Below are 16716 nucleotides of genomic sequence, written 5' to 3'. Positions count from 1 at the left end.
TGTCATCTCATCCTCTAGCCTTCCAAATTTTATTACTTATCTTATTTTCCCATAATCATTCACAAAACATCTAGCCAGTTCTTTCAAAAAATAAATCTGAGAAGTCCTGATTGAGAAATGGATTAGATGCTGGACAAGAAACAAAATCTACCCACAAGTAACTTAGGGATAATAGGTAAAAGTTGAGGAGGAAGATAAGCTATATTAAAAACCCGTATCAATGTTAAACCTCCTGATGCTCACGATTGAATTGTAGTTGTGAAAATATTTGATAAGATGTGTGTGTTAGTGAAAATATTCTATAGGAAGATATATATGTATTTTTGTTGCTTTGGCTTTTAAAGACAAATGTCTTTATAAGTGTATGTATGACAGATACATGAGAGAGGAGTGTGGGAATAAGAGAGAGTGTGTGAGAGGGTGAGTGTGTGTGTCTGTGAGAGAGACAGAGAACGAGTGTGTATGTGTGTGAGAGAATGTGTGTGTGAGAGAGTGTGTGTATGCATGTGTGAGAGAGTGCATATGTGTGTGTGAGAGAGTGTGTTTGTGTGTATGTATGTGAGAGAGTACGAATTTGTATTTGTGTGTGTGAGAGTGTGTGTATATGTGTGTGTGAGAGAGTGCTTATGTATGTGTGTATGGGAGTGTGTGTATGTATGCACATGTGTGTATATGGGAATTTGTGTGTGTGTGTGTGTGTGTGTGAGAGAGAGAGAGAGAGAGACAGACAGACAGACAGACAGACAGACAGAGACAGAGAGAGACAGATACAGAGGGAAAGGCAAATATAGTATGTTAATACCCATGAATCTGGAAGAAAGACTATTTGTGAGTTCCTTTGCTTTCTTATTACTTCTCCATTGCATTTAAATTATTCTTTAAAATATCGACATTTTTTTCCCTCTTCCAAATCCTGTAAGGTGAGTTTTAAAAATCACCAGGGTATGTTCATTGTACAAAATGATGATTTTGTTTTATCACATTTATAAAGAGAAGTTCATTCATGTATTTCTTTATTGTTTCTGGTTTTTATGCCGTGGGGGAAAGGCCTTGTCTGTCTTACGATCGTGAGAACTACGCTCAGATGTTCATGCTCGTACATGACTACCATCACAGTTTTTTCCTGTGATCTGATTTTCCCATAGCCATGCTTGACCGATCTGGAATTTGATGTTGAAGCCAGCAGTGATTTCGATTACCCCCACAGCCAGCCAGCCGTGTGTTTCCCTCATAGTGTTCATAGGCAAACCTATGTTTGTCGTGTCGCAAAACCCCAGAGATAATATTTCTTTGTCTTGGGTCGCTTGTGTCCCTTCAGTGTGCACATTCATATAGCTCTTACTTTCTTCTGTGTCATTTTATTACATTTACACCTCAAAATAATCAATATGTATTTGTTTGTTTTTGAGACAGGGTCTCTCTATGTCTTCCTGGTTGTCCTGGAGCTCACTGTAGAGACTAGGCTGGCCTTGAACTCACAGAGCTCCTCTTGCCTCTACCTATGGACTTTGTCCCCACGACCTGCTAGGAAGAAATAATTTAAAGAATTATTTCAAAACATTTCAGTGTGGAGAGCATTTGATTTAAGTGGCTCGGACACCTTTAAGAAGTGGGTTATTGCGTGTGTTCAACAGCTTGACACGCAATTGGAATAAAAGTGGAATAAGTAGGACTCAGAAGGGAAACACAAAACCAGGATTTGGGCAAACAGCAGAAATATCTAGATTATTATCTAGTAGGTTTCCCCCCCTTACTATTGTATGGTTTCATTTAAAATGCCAGATTTAAAATCTGTTCATTCAAATTATTGGTTGAAATAATCGAGTTGGTCACTGGTCAAAGCCCTGCTGTTCTGCCTGGCTCTGTCTGTGGAGGCCACGTGCTGGACCTGTGTGCAGCTGGTGGCTTTGCAAGGGTCGCCTCAGAAGAGTCACGGTGACATGGCAGATGTTCTAAATGACATCCACTGAAACCTTTCTAATACTGAGTCAGGTAAAGGACAATGTAGGTCTCTCCATTTATTTAAATCTCACCCTAAGGCCTTGGATAGAGACTTTTAGTTAAAATTTATTCTGGTATAATAATTAATATGTATGAAGATGAAATAAAACTTATTAGTTAGTAGGCTAAAATAAGAAACAAATTAAAAAGGGTGCTTAAATATATGCTTATGTGTTTTAGGCTTTTTGTTATTTTTCAATGAAATCTCCCCAATTATGTTCATCTGAACATTAATTGGTATTATTTATATCAGAACAATCAGTTTTCATGTTTTATCTTAGCCAACCATCCTATTTGATGGTCTGATCATTTGTGATGGTCAGTTATCTTTCTTTTGAGTTTGTTAAGTATAAAATCATTTTCACTGTTGGCAAATGTGTTTGGTTTATTTATTATTACTGTGTGTGTGGGAACACGTGTGTATGGATAGTGGAAGACAACATTTTGGAGCGGATTCCCTTCTTGCACAGTATTTCCCAGGGATCAAACTCAGGTGGTCAGGCTTGTCCAGAAATCTCCCTTTCCCTGCTAAGCCATTTCACCAACCCCCCAATTTTTTCTCTTCCTCATATTTTTTACACTGTATTTTATAGTCTTTTAAAATTCTAGTAATATCCACTACAATCAGTGAAAAATAAATATTTTCTTTTCATTTTGTAAGTCAAGAAGAAAGACAGAACTGTGATATGCTAGGAAGTCTTAACAAAAATGTAAAGAAGATATTGAACTTATGTTGGTCAAAGCGATCAGCAAGCCATGCATCCATCCATCCGCTCACCCATTCATCCATTGTTTGTCTATATATCTGACAAGTGATACTGTGGCTTACTTCTTTCATGCCTTGGATCAATGTGGAAAAGTAAGAAAGATGCAGTTCCTTTCCTTAAAGGAGAAGAGAGGAAGAAGAGGGGGAGGGACAGATGGAGGGAGAAGGGGAAAGGGAAGGGTCAAGGGAGGGAGAGAGTAAGGGGAAGCAGATCTTTAACAGTGCACAAGACAAACAACCCTTCAGTGTTCCAGGGGTTCATAAGCAGAACACTACACCAGCCTCAGTCAGGAGAAAGAACTTATCATCAAAAGTGATCAGAACACGTAGTAGGAGGATTGGCTAAAATAAAACTATTTGTTCTTATATAAACAACACCAGGAAGTCTTGCTGGAAAGGGTGACCTGAAGAAATTTCTGAAGGAAGTATTTAAATGGCAAAGAGACTACATTCCCAATAAATGCTGTGTAAGTCTGGGTATCTGCTTGCCCAGGTTTTAGCAGTCACTCTGAAACACTGTGGTTTTCAAGATTTTCAATTTTTCTTTGCAGCACAGGGAGCTAGTGGCACTCTGGAGAACCCAGCCCTGGATACAAGTCTACTTGAAGAATTCTTGGGCAGTGACCTTGATTTAGGAGCCTTGTAAGTAGTAATGGCGGCCCCACTCTCCACAGTAATGGCGACCCATTCTCCACTTGATGTATTCAAAATTGTGATGTAATTGAATGATCAGCAGAGTGTTGCCTTTGCCTCTGTGTGTGTGTGTGTGTGTGTGTGTGTGTGTGTGCTTGCAAGAGCTTGAGTAGAATTAATCTTATTTCTTCTATAAACCTTGGAAAGGTTTCACTACCTGAGCCTGGTGCTTTTATTTTTTTCAAGGAAGCTATTCTCGCTCTCCCACATCCCTTCCTTGGCAACAAGTCCAGTATCTCTAGTAGATACTAGATCTAGGAGATATTCAGGTTCCTGATCAGTAGGTACCAGTGTAGGCTGTTCATGGCTTTCAGTGAATTTATTAATTTCACCTAGGTTGTTAAGATGACATGGGTTAAAATGACATGGGTTGTTTGTGTTTCCTTATTATATACTTTAATTATTTTTGTGTTCATGTGTATTTGTCTGTGTATATGTATGTACATCATGTGCATGCCTGGTACCTGCAGAAGAGGGCATCAAATCCCTTCTAAGTGGAGTTATAGATGACTGCCAGCTACCATATGGGCACTGGGAACCAAACCCAGATCTTTTGCAAGAACAACCGGGTGCTCTTAACTGTGGAGTCACCTCTCCAGCCCCTCCCTGTTATGCTCTAACATCTGTAGGATCTGTAGTGTGAGTCTCCTCTTGCTCTTGGAGTCAGTGATATCTTTCTTTTTCTTAATCAGTCTAGAAGAATGTTCATGAATTTTCTTAACTTTTTGAGAGAAAGTTATGTCCATGTCGTTTGTTTTTTTTGACAGTGGTATAGCTACTTCAGATTTCTTTTATTTTTTACTTACATATAGCAGATTCAGTGCACTTCAAAAAAATTATAAGTGTGTGTCTTTGTGTGTATGCACATGCACACTTGTATGACTATATGCCAGGTGCCTTCAGAGGCCAGAAGAAAACATTGGATCTTTAGGGTGGGTGATGAACCATACCAGGTGGGTGATAAGAACTGAACTCTTGTCTTGTGGAGGAGCAGTAAGGACTCTTTACCACAGAGCCATCCCTTCAGGTCTCAACAACACTATTTGGATACTCTTCTAAGTTTTGATAATATCACAGAGTACCTCTATAGTTATAATATAGAACAGTCCCCCTAATCTCTGGTACCCATTGATTTCTCTTCTCTGTCTCTATAATTCTATTTTCCCCCAGAATGTCAAATAAATGAAGCCATAGGATCTGGATCCATTGTCTTCCAGTTAGAACACCTTTGGTCATCGCCTCATTTCTTCTATTCCTGAGAAAGACTCCTGTAAATACTTAAGTACACCCTAGTTTAGCTGCTCCCAAACTCAAATACATTTGGATTAGTTACACTTTTTATTTTAGCAGTTATGAATACTATTTTACATACATCTTTATATACAGATTTTTGGTTATTTATTTTCATGGGCATGTATGTACATGCATAGACCAGAGGAGGATGCGGCATCCTGCTTTGCCACTCTCTACCTTATTCTTTTGAGACATGGCCTCTCTCTCTGAGACTAGAGCTAGTCTGGCTTCTATCAAGTGCCACCCTTTCACCTCTGACCCCACATAATGCATGGGATACAGGTGGGTGCATGAGGCCACACGTTGCTTTCCACATGGATGCTAGGGATCCAAACTCAGTCCTCCTGTTTGTGGGAAAGTCTTCTTCTTACCCACTGAACAATCTCTCTAGCCCATCCTTTTAGTTGTGTGTGTGTGTGTGTGTGTGTGTGTGTGTGTGTGTGTGTGTAACCAAGAGTTTAAATGTCTTTAGGGTAAATATGTAGCATAAAGACTGCATGGTCATATTGTTGCAAATTTAAATGCAGCTGTAAAAATTGCCAAGTATTCTCTTGTTATCATACTCTTTTATATTACATCTATCAGTTATCCAGTTGCTTCTCTTCATTGTCAGGATCATCAGTTTAAAACAAAATGTAGCCATCCTACCAAAATGTAGCATTCTGGCAAACAAACTGTAGCATCCTAACAGAATTTAGCCATTCTAACAAAATGTAGCATTCTGGCAAAAAAAAAAAAAAAAAAAAAAAAAAAAAAAAAAAAAAAAAAAAAAAAAAAAAAAAAAAAAAAGTAGCATTCTGGCAAACAAAATGTAGCTATCCTAACAAAATGTAGCCATTCTAATAGAATGTAGCTATCCTAACAAAATGTAGCTCCTGACAAACAAAATGTAGCATCCTAACAGATAAAATGTAGCCATTCTAACAAAATGTAGCCATGCTAACAAATTTGTTGTTGTTCATTGTGTTTTAGTTATTTTTTTCTAATGGGTAATGATACTAGGCATAATTTTGTATGCTCCTTTACCATCTATTCAATTTTTATGATAAATTATCCCTTAATTCTTATGTCTATTCTTAAAAATTAGGGTTTTTTTCTTTTGGTTTAGAAAACATAAAAAGAATTCTGGACCTAATAATCTTGCTAGCTGTAATTTGTGAACATTTTCAGCCAGCCTATAACTTGCCATGTATGTAGGTCTGCCTGGCCTTGAACTCATGGAGATCTGCCCGTTTCTGTCTTCTGAGTGCTGGGATTAGCACTGCCACCTGGCCCGCTGAGGAATTGCACTTATGTTCATGAGAACCTGAACCCCCCATTTCCTTTCTTACACAGAATTGTATGGCAATTACTCCAATTTGCAAGTAAAGTAATTATTGCCTCTTCTAAGCAATTAGGAAATTCTCTCCTTTCATTATCTGAATGGAAGTGTGTGGGTAGATTCAGGACTATCAACACTACTTCAAGCCTAGCACAGTGACGTGCACCTGTCATCCTGATTATGTGGGAAGCTGAGGCAGGAGCTTCACAAGCTTGAAGATTGCCTGGACAATACAGTCATTTCAAAGAACACCAACAATACAAACAGCATCAACAAATGCCCAGGAGCCCCTGCTGTGTGTGTGTGTGTGTGTGTGTGTGTGTGTGTGTGTGTGTGTGTTGGCAGGTTTTCCATCAACTTTCCTAAATAGTTGTTGGTCCATTTCATCCAAGTCACCAAATTTATGGCCATGTAGTGTTCGTGGCATTTTTCATCACTCTTTTATTCTCTGAAGGGTCTAGTGAGAGCTTTTTTTTCTTCTTCTTCGTATTAATGCTTTATTTTCTAATTTTCCCTGATGAGTCTGGTTAGAATATTAAAAAAATGTATGTTTTGAATCGAATCATAATTGTATGTATTTATGGGCGCAGTGACAGGACACTCAAAGTACAAAATGTACAATGACCAAATCAAGTCGAGGTAATTATTATACCTATCAGCTCAAATATTTACTATTACTTATGGTGGCAACATTTAAAATCCTCTCTATTATTTTGAGATATGTTGTTATTTATCATCAAGCATACTCACTCTACTGTGCCATAGAACATTGGGTTATTTCTCTTACTCTGCTGGACCACTGTATCATGAATCATCCCATCTCTGCTTAGGGTCTAGTCACTCCTCTTCCTATGAGATAAACACTTTAACTTCCTCCTTTAAGTGGGAGCACAACAGCTGTTTGGGGTGAAGGATGTAAACAGAAACCTAACTCAAAGGACCATCTTCTTATAGGAAAGTCTGCTTGTATCCTCAGTCCCTTAGGCCATTGAGATGTGTCCATGACAATCATGGTCCTTCCTGTAGACCCATCGATATCTACCCACAACCTTAGGTCTTGCTAATAAGATTTAGTCCTGGGTTTCCTCAGAGAATCCACTCTATAGTTTTGGGAGTGGGTTGAAAGGGCAGGCTGTAAGTGAGGGAGACGAGAAATGGGTATTGTTGAGTATCTACTAGCACTGGGCAGTAGTGTTCTACACTGAATTATGTGTGTGATGCCATACATTTAGTTACAGAAATAGAAAAGGAGGAGACTGAGGTCTGGAGTTACACAGTGATGCTCCAGTGCAAAGCCGGGAGTAAACCTTGCCTAGTGGTGTCACGTGCTTCTTTCTACACGTGGCTTTAAGACTGATGGCTATTTTGAAGAATGCTTTGGAAAAAAACACAAAACCCAGGAAATGTATTAAAAGTATCTACAATGATCTATTGAAAAGTATGACTCAAAAGAAATCCAAGCCGTGGCTTTGCAAAGATTGCCAGGGTCCTGTGATCAGAGAGCCTGTTGCTGCTTGATAAAGCATGCTTCTGTGCAGGCCGGGAACTGAGACCTCTAAGCAGGAACAAGGAGAAACAGGCTCAGCCATGACCTTCGGGTATTGGGCTGGTTTGATGATCATGATGTCAATACAGACTCAATTTACTTTACAATACAAAAGTAGCATACTTTAAATTTTGAGCATTTTAGAGTACCAGTCTTCTTTATGGAAGTTGTTGTTGGTATTTAACCCAATATCTCTGAGATATACGGGTTTACTCTTTTTTTTTTTTTTTTTTTTTTTGACTTGAGTAGAGAGGAATTTCAGATCTGTGTTACCGCAGTCTTGAGTTATTTCCTCTTCGACTAAATTACTCATTAATTAATGGCCATTAAGAAAGGCCATTGTTGCTGGGCAGCGGTGGAGAACGCCTTTAATCCCAGCACTTGGGAGGCAGAGGCAGGAGGATTTCTGAGTTTGAGGCCAGCCTGGTCTACACAGAGTGAGTTCCAGGACAGCCAGGGCTACACAGAAAAACCCTGACTTAAAAAACAAAACAAAAAAAATAAAAAAAGAAAGAAAAAAGAAAAAGAAAGAAAGAAAGGAAGAAAGAAAAAAAAAAAGAAAGGCCATTGTGAGGGATGGAGAATTGCCTCGGTAGTTAAGAACACTTGCTACGTTTGAATCCCATCATCCACCTGGTGGCTCATAACCATTTGTAATGGCAGCGCAACCCTGATGCTCTCTTCTTATCTCTGGACACCAGGCACACATGTGATGCATGCAGCATTCAGAAGGCAGAGGCAGATAGATCTTTAGGACTTCAAGACCAGCCTTAGTTACATAGTGAGTTCCAGGCCAACCAGGCCTACATAGTATGACCCTGTTTTGTTTTTTGTTTGTTTGTTTGTTTGTTTTTAAATTACAGCATCACAGATGGATATAACATCTCTAGGTAATATATTATAGAGTCATAAACAACAATAGGGAAAAATGTTATTCTGTGCACCTAATATAGCTTTGGTTGAGTGAAGGTGTGTGGGGACTTCATAGTAGAGGAGACATCATTGGGGGTGGGGACACATAGGTCACAAAGGTTTCATTTTATTTTTGTCTAGAGGTTTGGCGTAAGTATCTAGGGTTCTGGGTTTTAGTTAGGACTCGGATGAATAAGGTGTCAGGAGTACCTTACATTTCTGTGGCCTCTGGAACACGGTGCTGAACCCTTTTATCTTGAAGTTGTGGAAAGGGGTGAGATGCTGAATGTAGTTCTATGGGAAGAACTCGTTAACGGCTCTGTGAATTCATGGACCCATTTAATTTCTGGGTTCAAATGAGTGATGCCCAAGGAAGCCTAGAGAGAGAACCTAAGGCTAAAACAGTGCTCCACTCCTCCCCATCCTAAGGGCGTTTGTAAAGACAATGAAGTTGCCTATAATAATGAGTAGGATTAGCTTGATCTGCAGTGAAAGGGTGGAAGGAAAGCTCTGGTGTAGCATGTACCTCGGTTCTGAACAGGTATCAACCCCGGGGTGTACTGGGTAATCTCATCAGTCTTGGTGTCATTGTGGAGCAAGGACAATCATAGCACTTCTATATCTGGGATGACAGACATCAGATGAGACAATGGATGTTAAGATTTAGCCTGGTGACAGGCTCAGACAAGATTCAACAAACGGGGTCTCTGTCTCTAAAATAGCAGGGGAGGATGGCAAGAGAGCCAGAGCCTTGCAGCTTGCAAGCAGGCTGGGGGGGGGGGGGAGTTGTGCCGTTGTCTTCTCTGTCCTGTTTCTTGCTGTCCTATTGAGTGGCTTTTTTGGGATACCTTAGCCACTGATATGTCTTCAGTGCTATCGTACAAAAAAAAAATATCTCAATTTCAGGGTAGTAATTACAAATTCTAACTGTACTTGGTCAAATATTGATCTCTGGGGTACGATGGAGCGGTGCGCACTTACAATTAAGATGCATCTTTAACATGAAGGTCCACATTGGGGAGATAAATCATGCATGTTAAAGCTACAGGATACACCATCCATAACAGCTATTTTGTAGTTGAGGATGAGATACAACCATGGATGAAGCACACGGATTCCTTGTTGAGAGTTTATCGAGGGCAAAGAGCAGTCTGACCTGGCAGGGCACTGAGTTCCCCCCCCCTCCAGGATTGGTGATGCATTTGAAGGTAATAAAAGGCAGGCTGACTCGTTATAGGCTTCAGTATGGATTTGTGATTCTCCTCAGACAATGCATTTCTTTGTTGCTGGCTCTTGGGGTGAGCCATTTGCTTTCCTCAGTCTTGGCATGCCACCACTGTTAGTGTCTCGCCAGTGGGAGCAGAGAGACAATGGCAGGTGGTCTGGAGTCCCTTAGTGAGATAAAGACACACTAGATAAGTAGAAACTGAGAGCTGAGGGAGGCCGCCATTTCAGACGTGCTAGCGATGACAGCCCTGGTATATGAACTTACGCGCAAAGCATGTTCATGCTTTGTTTTAACCCTTCATGTTTATGGGGCTCCAGCTCTGGAACGGTACTGGGCTGAGCTGAGCTCACTCTGAGGTTTCAGAGAGGTACCGCTGGTGTGAGTTTGAACACAGGGGAGTCATGGGAGGAAACTGGGGACCTGGCTACTGAACTATAGCTGGTCTTACCAGGATAGTCGCATGACAGCCGTGCATTGATGTGTGTGGGTTCGGCCTGCTGTCTTGTGGAGTTAATAGCCTAGTATGCAGTCAGTAAGTCTAGGAATCCATCAACATTGCCGTCTGAAAGTAACACGGGCTGCTTCGGGCACAGGACATAGAGATACCTATGACCTCAGCCACTGAAAGGTAAAACCTCTTTGATCTCCTCTTGCTTTGTATAGCCCCCGACTGCCAGAAGACCTTGTTTCTCCATTAATCCTCCAAAGGAAAAAAGCAGATTGTATGTCCAAAAGCAAGGAAATTAGGAGGCAGATTTGTACGTTTATTTGTCAGCTGCTAAGAATCTCTTGATTTTTTTTTTAAAAATAGCCATCTATTCCAAAACCTAGAAACAGTGTTAGCCACTTAAAGAATGATCCATGTGTCCATCACTCCTTGGTGTCTGTCTGGTTTATGGAAATCCCTTTGATGTAAGAGACAAATTCAGAGCACAGAGGTCCCAAAGAACCTGATGAATACTGCCAGGGTTCTAGGGGGGACTTAGAGGGCAGAGTAACTGCAATTGTAAACAATTAATTGAAAAAAAAATGGGGGGGGTATTTGTTTTTGACAATTTGTCTAGTTTTGAAGGTAGCACTTATCAATCCTTCCTTTAAATTCTCTGAAAAAGAACAGTAACATCTCTCTAAATCCATGAAATGTACTCAGCTTGGGCTGATCATAAAGAAATGAATGTGGCTGTGCTGGATTTGGGGCTGGGGAGCAAACCGTGTTGGAGACAAATAACACTTAAAATCCTCTGATATCACTGACACATACGCGCGATACGGTTGCTGCGTGCAGGGGCTCATCTACATTTCTCTGAACAGTGGATGACTTTTGTTTTGTCAGGCACCAACTGTAGACTCTCTCTTGAGAACTAGTTCACTTTGCAGTTCCCCAACACACACACACACACACACACACACACACACACACACACACACACAGAGCAACAACACAGAGACTCAGCAAGAGATGTAGGAATTTAGACACAGACGCTGGGGTACCCCTCGGTTTGCCAAGATACCCCGTTAAGTTTCAGCATCTTTGTCCCAAAATCTTTCCTGATTCCTCAGGTCTGAAGGGCTGTGCGTTTGTATTGGAATTTCAACTTTGGTTAGCTAAGAGCTGTAAACAGACCATCACTGCCTGCCACTTCCTACCTCCAAGTCTAACGTCTCTTCAGAATCCTGTTGATTTTGTCCACTTTCCAGCGTCTTTGGGGAGTTATGCCCTCCCACAGCTTAAGATCTCCACTGGCTGGGAGATCAGGTCTGGCAGGAGCTGACCATGCATTTCGTAGACAGGAGAGCCATTGGGGATTCTTCTGCATTCCTTATATGGTTGGCTGCTCTGGCTTTAGTGTCGCGGGCTTTCTGGCAGTATCTACTGTTTCATTGATCTGTGTCAGTTCTGTGTGCAGATCATCATCTTCAAAGGATGGACTTCACTGAAGAGTAATTGGGACTGGCTATTTATTTCCAATTAAGATAACTAAAATGGGGAGGGGAGGAGGAGGGACGGCTCAGCAACCATTTGAGGACACAAGCTCGATTAACAACATCCACACGGCAGCCGGAAACTACCTGTAACTCCAGCTCCAAGGAATCTGGCACCTCCTTTTGGCCTACACATGTGTGTGTGTATATATACATACACGCACACACACACCATTCACTCATACACATACATACATACACACATACACACACACACCATTCACTCATATACACCCACTTACACACACAGGTACATACATATACATACACAGGTACATACATATACATACATACACACATACATACATATACACATATATACATACACACCCACATACTCACATACATACACACATACATGCATACACACACATTCATACACACATACATACACACACATACATACACACATACATGCATATACACATACATGCATACACACATACATACACACATACATACACACATACATGCATATACACATACATGCATACACACATACACACATACATGCATACACACACATACATACACACATACATACACACACATACATACACACATACATACACACACATACACACATACATACACATACACACATACACACATACATACACACACATACACACATACATACACATACACACATACACACATCTACACATACATTCATACACACATACATACACATATATACATACATACACACATACACACACATATATGTACATACACACATACATACACACATATACACATATATACATACGCATAACACATACATACACACATACACACATACACACATATATACATACACATATACACATACATACACACATACATACACACATACATACACACATACACACGTACACACATATATACATACACACATATATACACACATACACACATAAATACATATATACATACATACACACACAAATAGCTTCATCATATATTATTGAAAGAACGTGACCCTCCTCACCCACAGCACACTCACTGCTCCTTGGGAGTGATACTCCAGTTTCTCCCCTGTGTTAAATCTGCTTAGATGTGTGCAGAGTGGAGCTGAGGAAGGGCCTTACAGTTCAGCGGTGCTGGGGATTGAACTCAGGAGGACCTAACACATGCTAAGCAAGCTCTCCACCACAGAGGTCTATCCCCAGCGTCAGTATTTAGATTGTGGTGCACCCTTCCGTGTTCATTTCAGTAGGCTTAATCGTGCCTGGTCTCCTGTACTACAGCCTTCCCGCCCCCGTTTCCTCAGAAAACAGACCTTTTCAGCTCTGGGGTGGCGAATCGGGTTACCCAAGGGTCTACTCATTCTTTCCACCTACATTCTATCCTATTTCCAAACCTACCCTTCTTCTAAATTTGAAGCTTGCAGTGACTTTAGTGTCCCAAGCTATGTTTTGGAGCTGTGTTTGATAGACGTTCTCCCTGCCAGAGCCAGACAGTCCCTGCTAACTCAGCCCTGCCATCCAATCTCTGCTGCCACTGTATTACTGAAATGCAGTCTGTGGTGGTCTAGCCTCGGGTACTCTAAACCTTTCAGCGTTCATACCTCTGTACTTTACATTGATAAAGATGGATATCTATTCTCTCTTTCTTATTAATACAGGGCAAGTAACTTTTAAATAGCCAATTTGAGGATAAAACTTAAACTTTTCTATTTAAAAATTACTTTTTAAAAACAGCATACAAAGTGATGGACATCCTAATGACATTTTCATGTATGTGTGTCATATCGTAACCCCACTGCCTCTCCATTTCCCCTCCCCCTCACTTAACTCCTCCCTCCTCCAAGCCCCCAGATAGTGAGATGAAAGCCAACTTTTATCTCCTTGTATGATGTTCCTTTTCTGGAACCCTTGAGTAACTTCCAAGAGCTTGGGATGCCCCACCCTTACATGGATGGAAGTTTGGAGCATTAAAACTCAGACTTTGTGGACACTTCCATAATTCTCACAAATCCTCTCTGAAGAGGGTGCGGTAATGATTTCTATATTTTGGGGGCGGTGGGAGGTCAGGGGCCAGAAGAGGTGAAGAGAAGAGGTGGGACTTGAAGCCCAGCCTGTCACACAGGGCGCCGTTTGAGGAGCTTAGGTTTCCTCCCTGGCCCTGGGGTGCTGCCCATGGAAGGTTACCTCCCGTCGGCGACTAAAACAGGACACGAACACAGAGCAAAAAGAAAAGCAGTATTTCTAATCTCCAGGCAACGGCAGCTCCCTGATACCCCACCCTACTCTGCATCCGACCCACGCTCTCCTCCACAGGTCAAAGGTGAGTCCATCCACATGGCACCTTGCAATGGCTGACTCAAGCCTGGGTAGTGAGAATGAGAGGTACCTGTCGCTCCTGTCTTCCCCCGCAGGTGCATGCTGCTGGACCCCGAGACCTACTGCAGGGAGGATCCCAGCTGCCTTCCTCCACGCCACCACAACACCCGGGCCTCTGCCTGAGCATCCATCCCAGAGCATGCCCGGCAGCTTTCAGAACGGCTACCCGGAGTCCAGTCACCCCGCCACCTCCCGGCACCAAACCGGACCCTCCCGACTAGGGATGAGCTGCTCTTACCATCAGCAGCCTTTGTGCCACGTTCCTGGGTAAAGGAAAGGATATTTAGTTATGAACCACCACAGTTTAGCATCCACAGCTGGAGTGCCAGAAGGGACAACGGCAGCCTGTCCAGCAGGTGGCAGTGTGGGGACGTACAAAGGGCACTATGAGACTCCCATGTTCCTGGCTTAGTCTTTTCATTAAAAATCTCCTCCATTCAAGGTCCTCACCCAAGGAAAAGTTATAATGTCAGGAATATGTATAACAACTCCAGGTGACGGGATGAAGCACCGCTTGCTTATGCTGCCTCCAGCAGAGGGCCTCAGGGCAGTTTGAGAATGAGTTAGGTCTTAGATAACTGTCAATCAAGGTTTTTTCTTCTTCTTTCCTCTTTCTGGCCTCTATTCCTCCTTCTGTAGATAGCCAGGTCCATCTGTGAATGTGATCAAGTTCCATGCAACGAGAACTCACAGATGTTCAGTCCGAGTCTCCTTCGCTTTGAGACTATACCTTTCAGGCAGGTGGACTTCCATTGGTTGGCCACAGAAAGACTGCCTTTCAGAATAGTAGCGCCCAAGAAATCTTAAAGAACTGGAAATTAGATTTGGGAAGTCAGAGAGCAAAGGTCTGGGAAATTCAAGTTTGCTTCCGTGCAACACCAAGCAAAGATGCTAACCAACCTTTCTGTTTCTCGACTTTAGAGCCTCGTTACCCCCGACAAAGAAGAGAAAGCACTCGCAGATACAAGAGGACTCGAGGGACTGCCGCACATGGGCCCACCACTTCAGACCAAGTGAGTAAGTGTGGCTTTGCGACAAAGTCAAGGCATGAAAGCCTTGGTTGTCGGGTGAAGGCTTTTGACTTGCCTCTCAGCAGCTCCACACAGCTCTGTTCCCTCTCATAAAAGCCCAACAATGGGCGTTGGAACTGTATTCCACCCCTATTGATGTGTCTTCCATGAAGCTCAGTCACACAGGTGCCTCCGGGGCACCCACAGCTCTATCTCTCCCATGGAGGTAAAGTGCTTTCTATTTCAGGAGAAACACGTCTCAGAGGGACTGGCTCCAAGCCTGGGGAAGTGGTATATACAGAGCTTTCAAGAGCCTATTGGCTGCCAGTTTCCTTGTTGCCCGTGACCTTTTGTAACTTTATTTTGGTCAAGTGTATGTGTGTGATGTGTGTGTGATGTGTGTGTGATGTGTGTGTGATGTGTGTGTGTGTGTGATGTGTGTGTGATGTGTGTGTGATGTGTGTGTGATGTGTGTATGATGTGTGTGTGTGTGTGTATGTGTGTGATGTGTGTGTGATGTGTGTGTGTGTGATGTGTGTGTGTGTATGTGTGTGATGTGTGTGTGTGTGTGTGTGATGTGTGTGTGATGTGTGTGTGTATGTGTGTGTGTATGTGTGTGATGTGTGTGTGATGTGTGTGTGTGTGATGTGTGTGTGTGTGTGATGTGTGTGTGTGTGTGATGTGTGTGTGTGATGTGTGTGTGTGTGTATGTGTGTGATGTGTGTGTGTGTGTATGTGTGTGATGTGTGTGTGATGTGTGTGTGTGTGTGATGTGTGTGTGTGTATGTGTGTGTGTGTGATGTGTGTGTGATGTGTGTGTGTGTATGTGTGTGATGTGTGTGTGTGTGTGATGTGTGTGTGTATGTGTGTGATGTGTGTGTGATGTGTGTGTGTGTGTGATGTGTGTGTGTGATGTGTGTGTGTGTGTGTATGTGTGTGTGTGTGTGTGATGTGTGTGTGATGTGTGTGTGTGTATGTGTGTGATGTGTGTGTGTGATGTGTGTGTGTATGTGTGTGATGTGTGTGTGTATGTGTGTGTGTATGTGTGTGTGTGTGTGATGTGTGTGTGGGGGGCATGTGTGTGTGTGTATGTGTGTGATGTGTGTGTGTGTGATGTGTGTGTGTGTGTGTGTGATGTGTGTGTGTGTGTGTGTGTGATGTGTGTGTGTGTGTGATGTGTGTGTGTGTGTGTATGTGTGTGTGTGTGTGTGATGTGTGTGTGATGTGTGTGTGTGTGTGTATGTGTGTGATGTGTGTGTGTGTGATGTGTGTGTATGTGTGTGTGTATGTGTGTGTGTGTGATGTGTATGTGTGTGTGTGTGTGTGTGTGATGTGTGTGATGTGTGTGTGTGTGTATGTGTGTGTGTGATGTGTGTGTGTGTGTGTGATGTGTGTGTGTGTGTGATGTGTGTGTGTGTGTGTGTGATGTGTGTGTGTGATGTGTATGTGTGATGTGTGTGTGTGTGTGATGTGTGTGATGTGTGTGTGTGTGTGTGTGTGATGTGTGTGTGTGTGTGTGATGTGTGTGTGTGTGATGTGTGTGTGATGTGTGTGTGATGTGTGTGTGTGTGTATGTGTGTGATGTGTGTGTGTGTGTGACATGTGTATACATATC

At 42.2% G+C, this 16716-nt stretch overlaps 1 protein-coding gene across 3 annotated transcripts in view; it reads left to right on the top strand.

Moving 5' to 3' along the window:
• Positions 1–16716, top strand: part of Myrfl (myelin regulatory factor like) — a 123779-nt gene that overhangs the window by 30789 nt on the left and 76274 nt on the right. For 2 of the 3 annotated variants that reach the window (XM_076920277.1, XM_076920276.1), the window contains exons 2-5: positions 3319–3409; positions 13968–14035; positions 14127–14358; positions 15013–15104. In XM_076920277.1, the coding sequence (XP_076776392.1) occupies positions 3319–3409; positions 13968–14035; positions 14127–14358; positions 15013–15104 (483 nt within the window). Of the gene's footprint in view, positions 1–3318; positions 3410–13967; positions 14036–14126; positions 14359–15012; positions 15105–16716 lie in introns of those variants that run through there. The other variant, XM_076920278.1, reaches the window with a different exon arrangement.

The sequence above is a fragment of the Arvicanthis niloticus genome, chromosome 22 (assembly GCF_011762505.2).
Source record: "Arvicanthis niloticus isolate mArvNil1 chromosome 22, mArvNil1.pat.X, whole genome shotgun sequence".
In the NCBI taxonomy this organism is placed as follows: domain Eukaryota; kingdom Metazoa; phylum Chordata; class Mammalia; order Rodentia; family Muridae; genus Arvicanthis; species Arvicanthis niloticus.
This window is presented reverse-complemented; position numbering and strand designations above follow the sequence as displayed.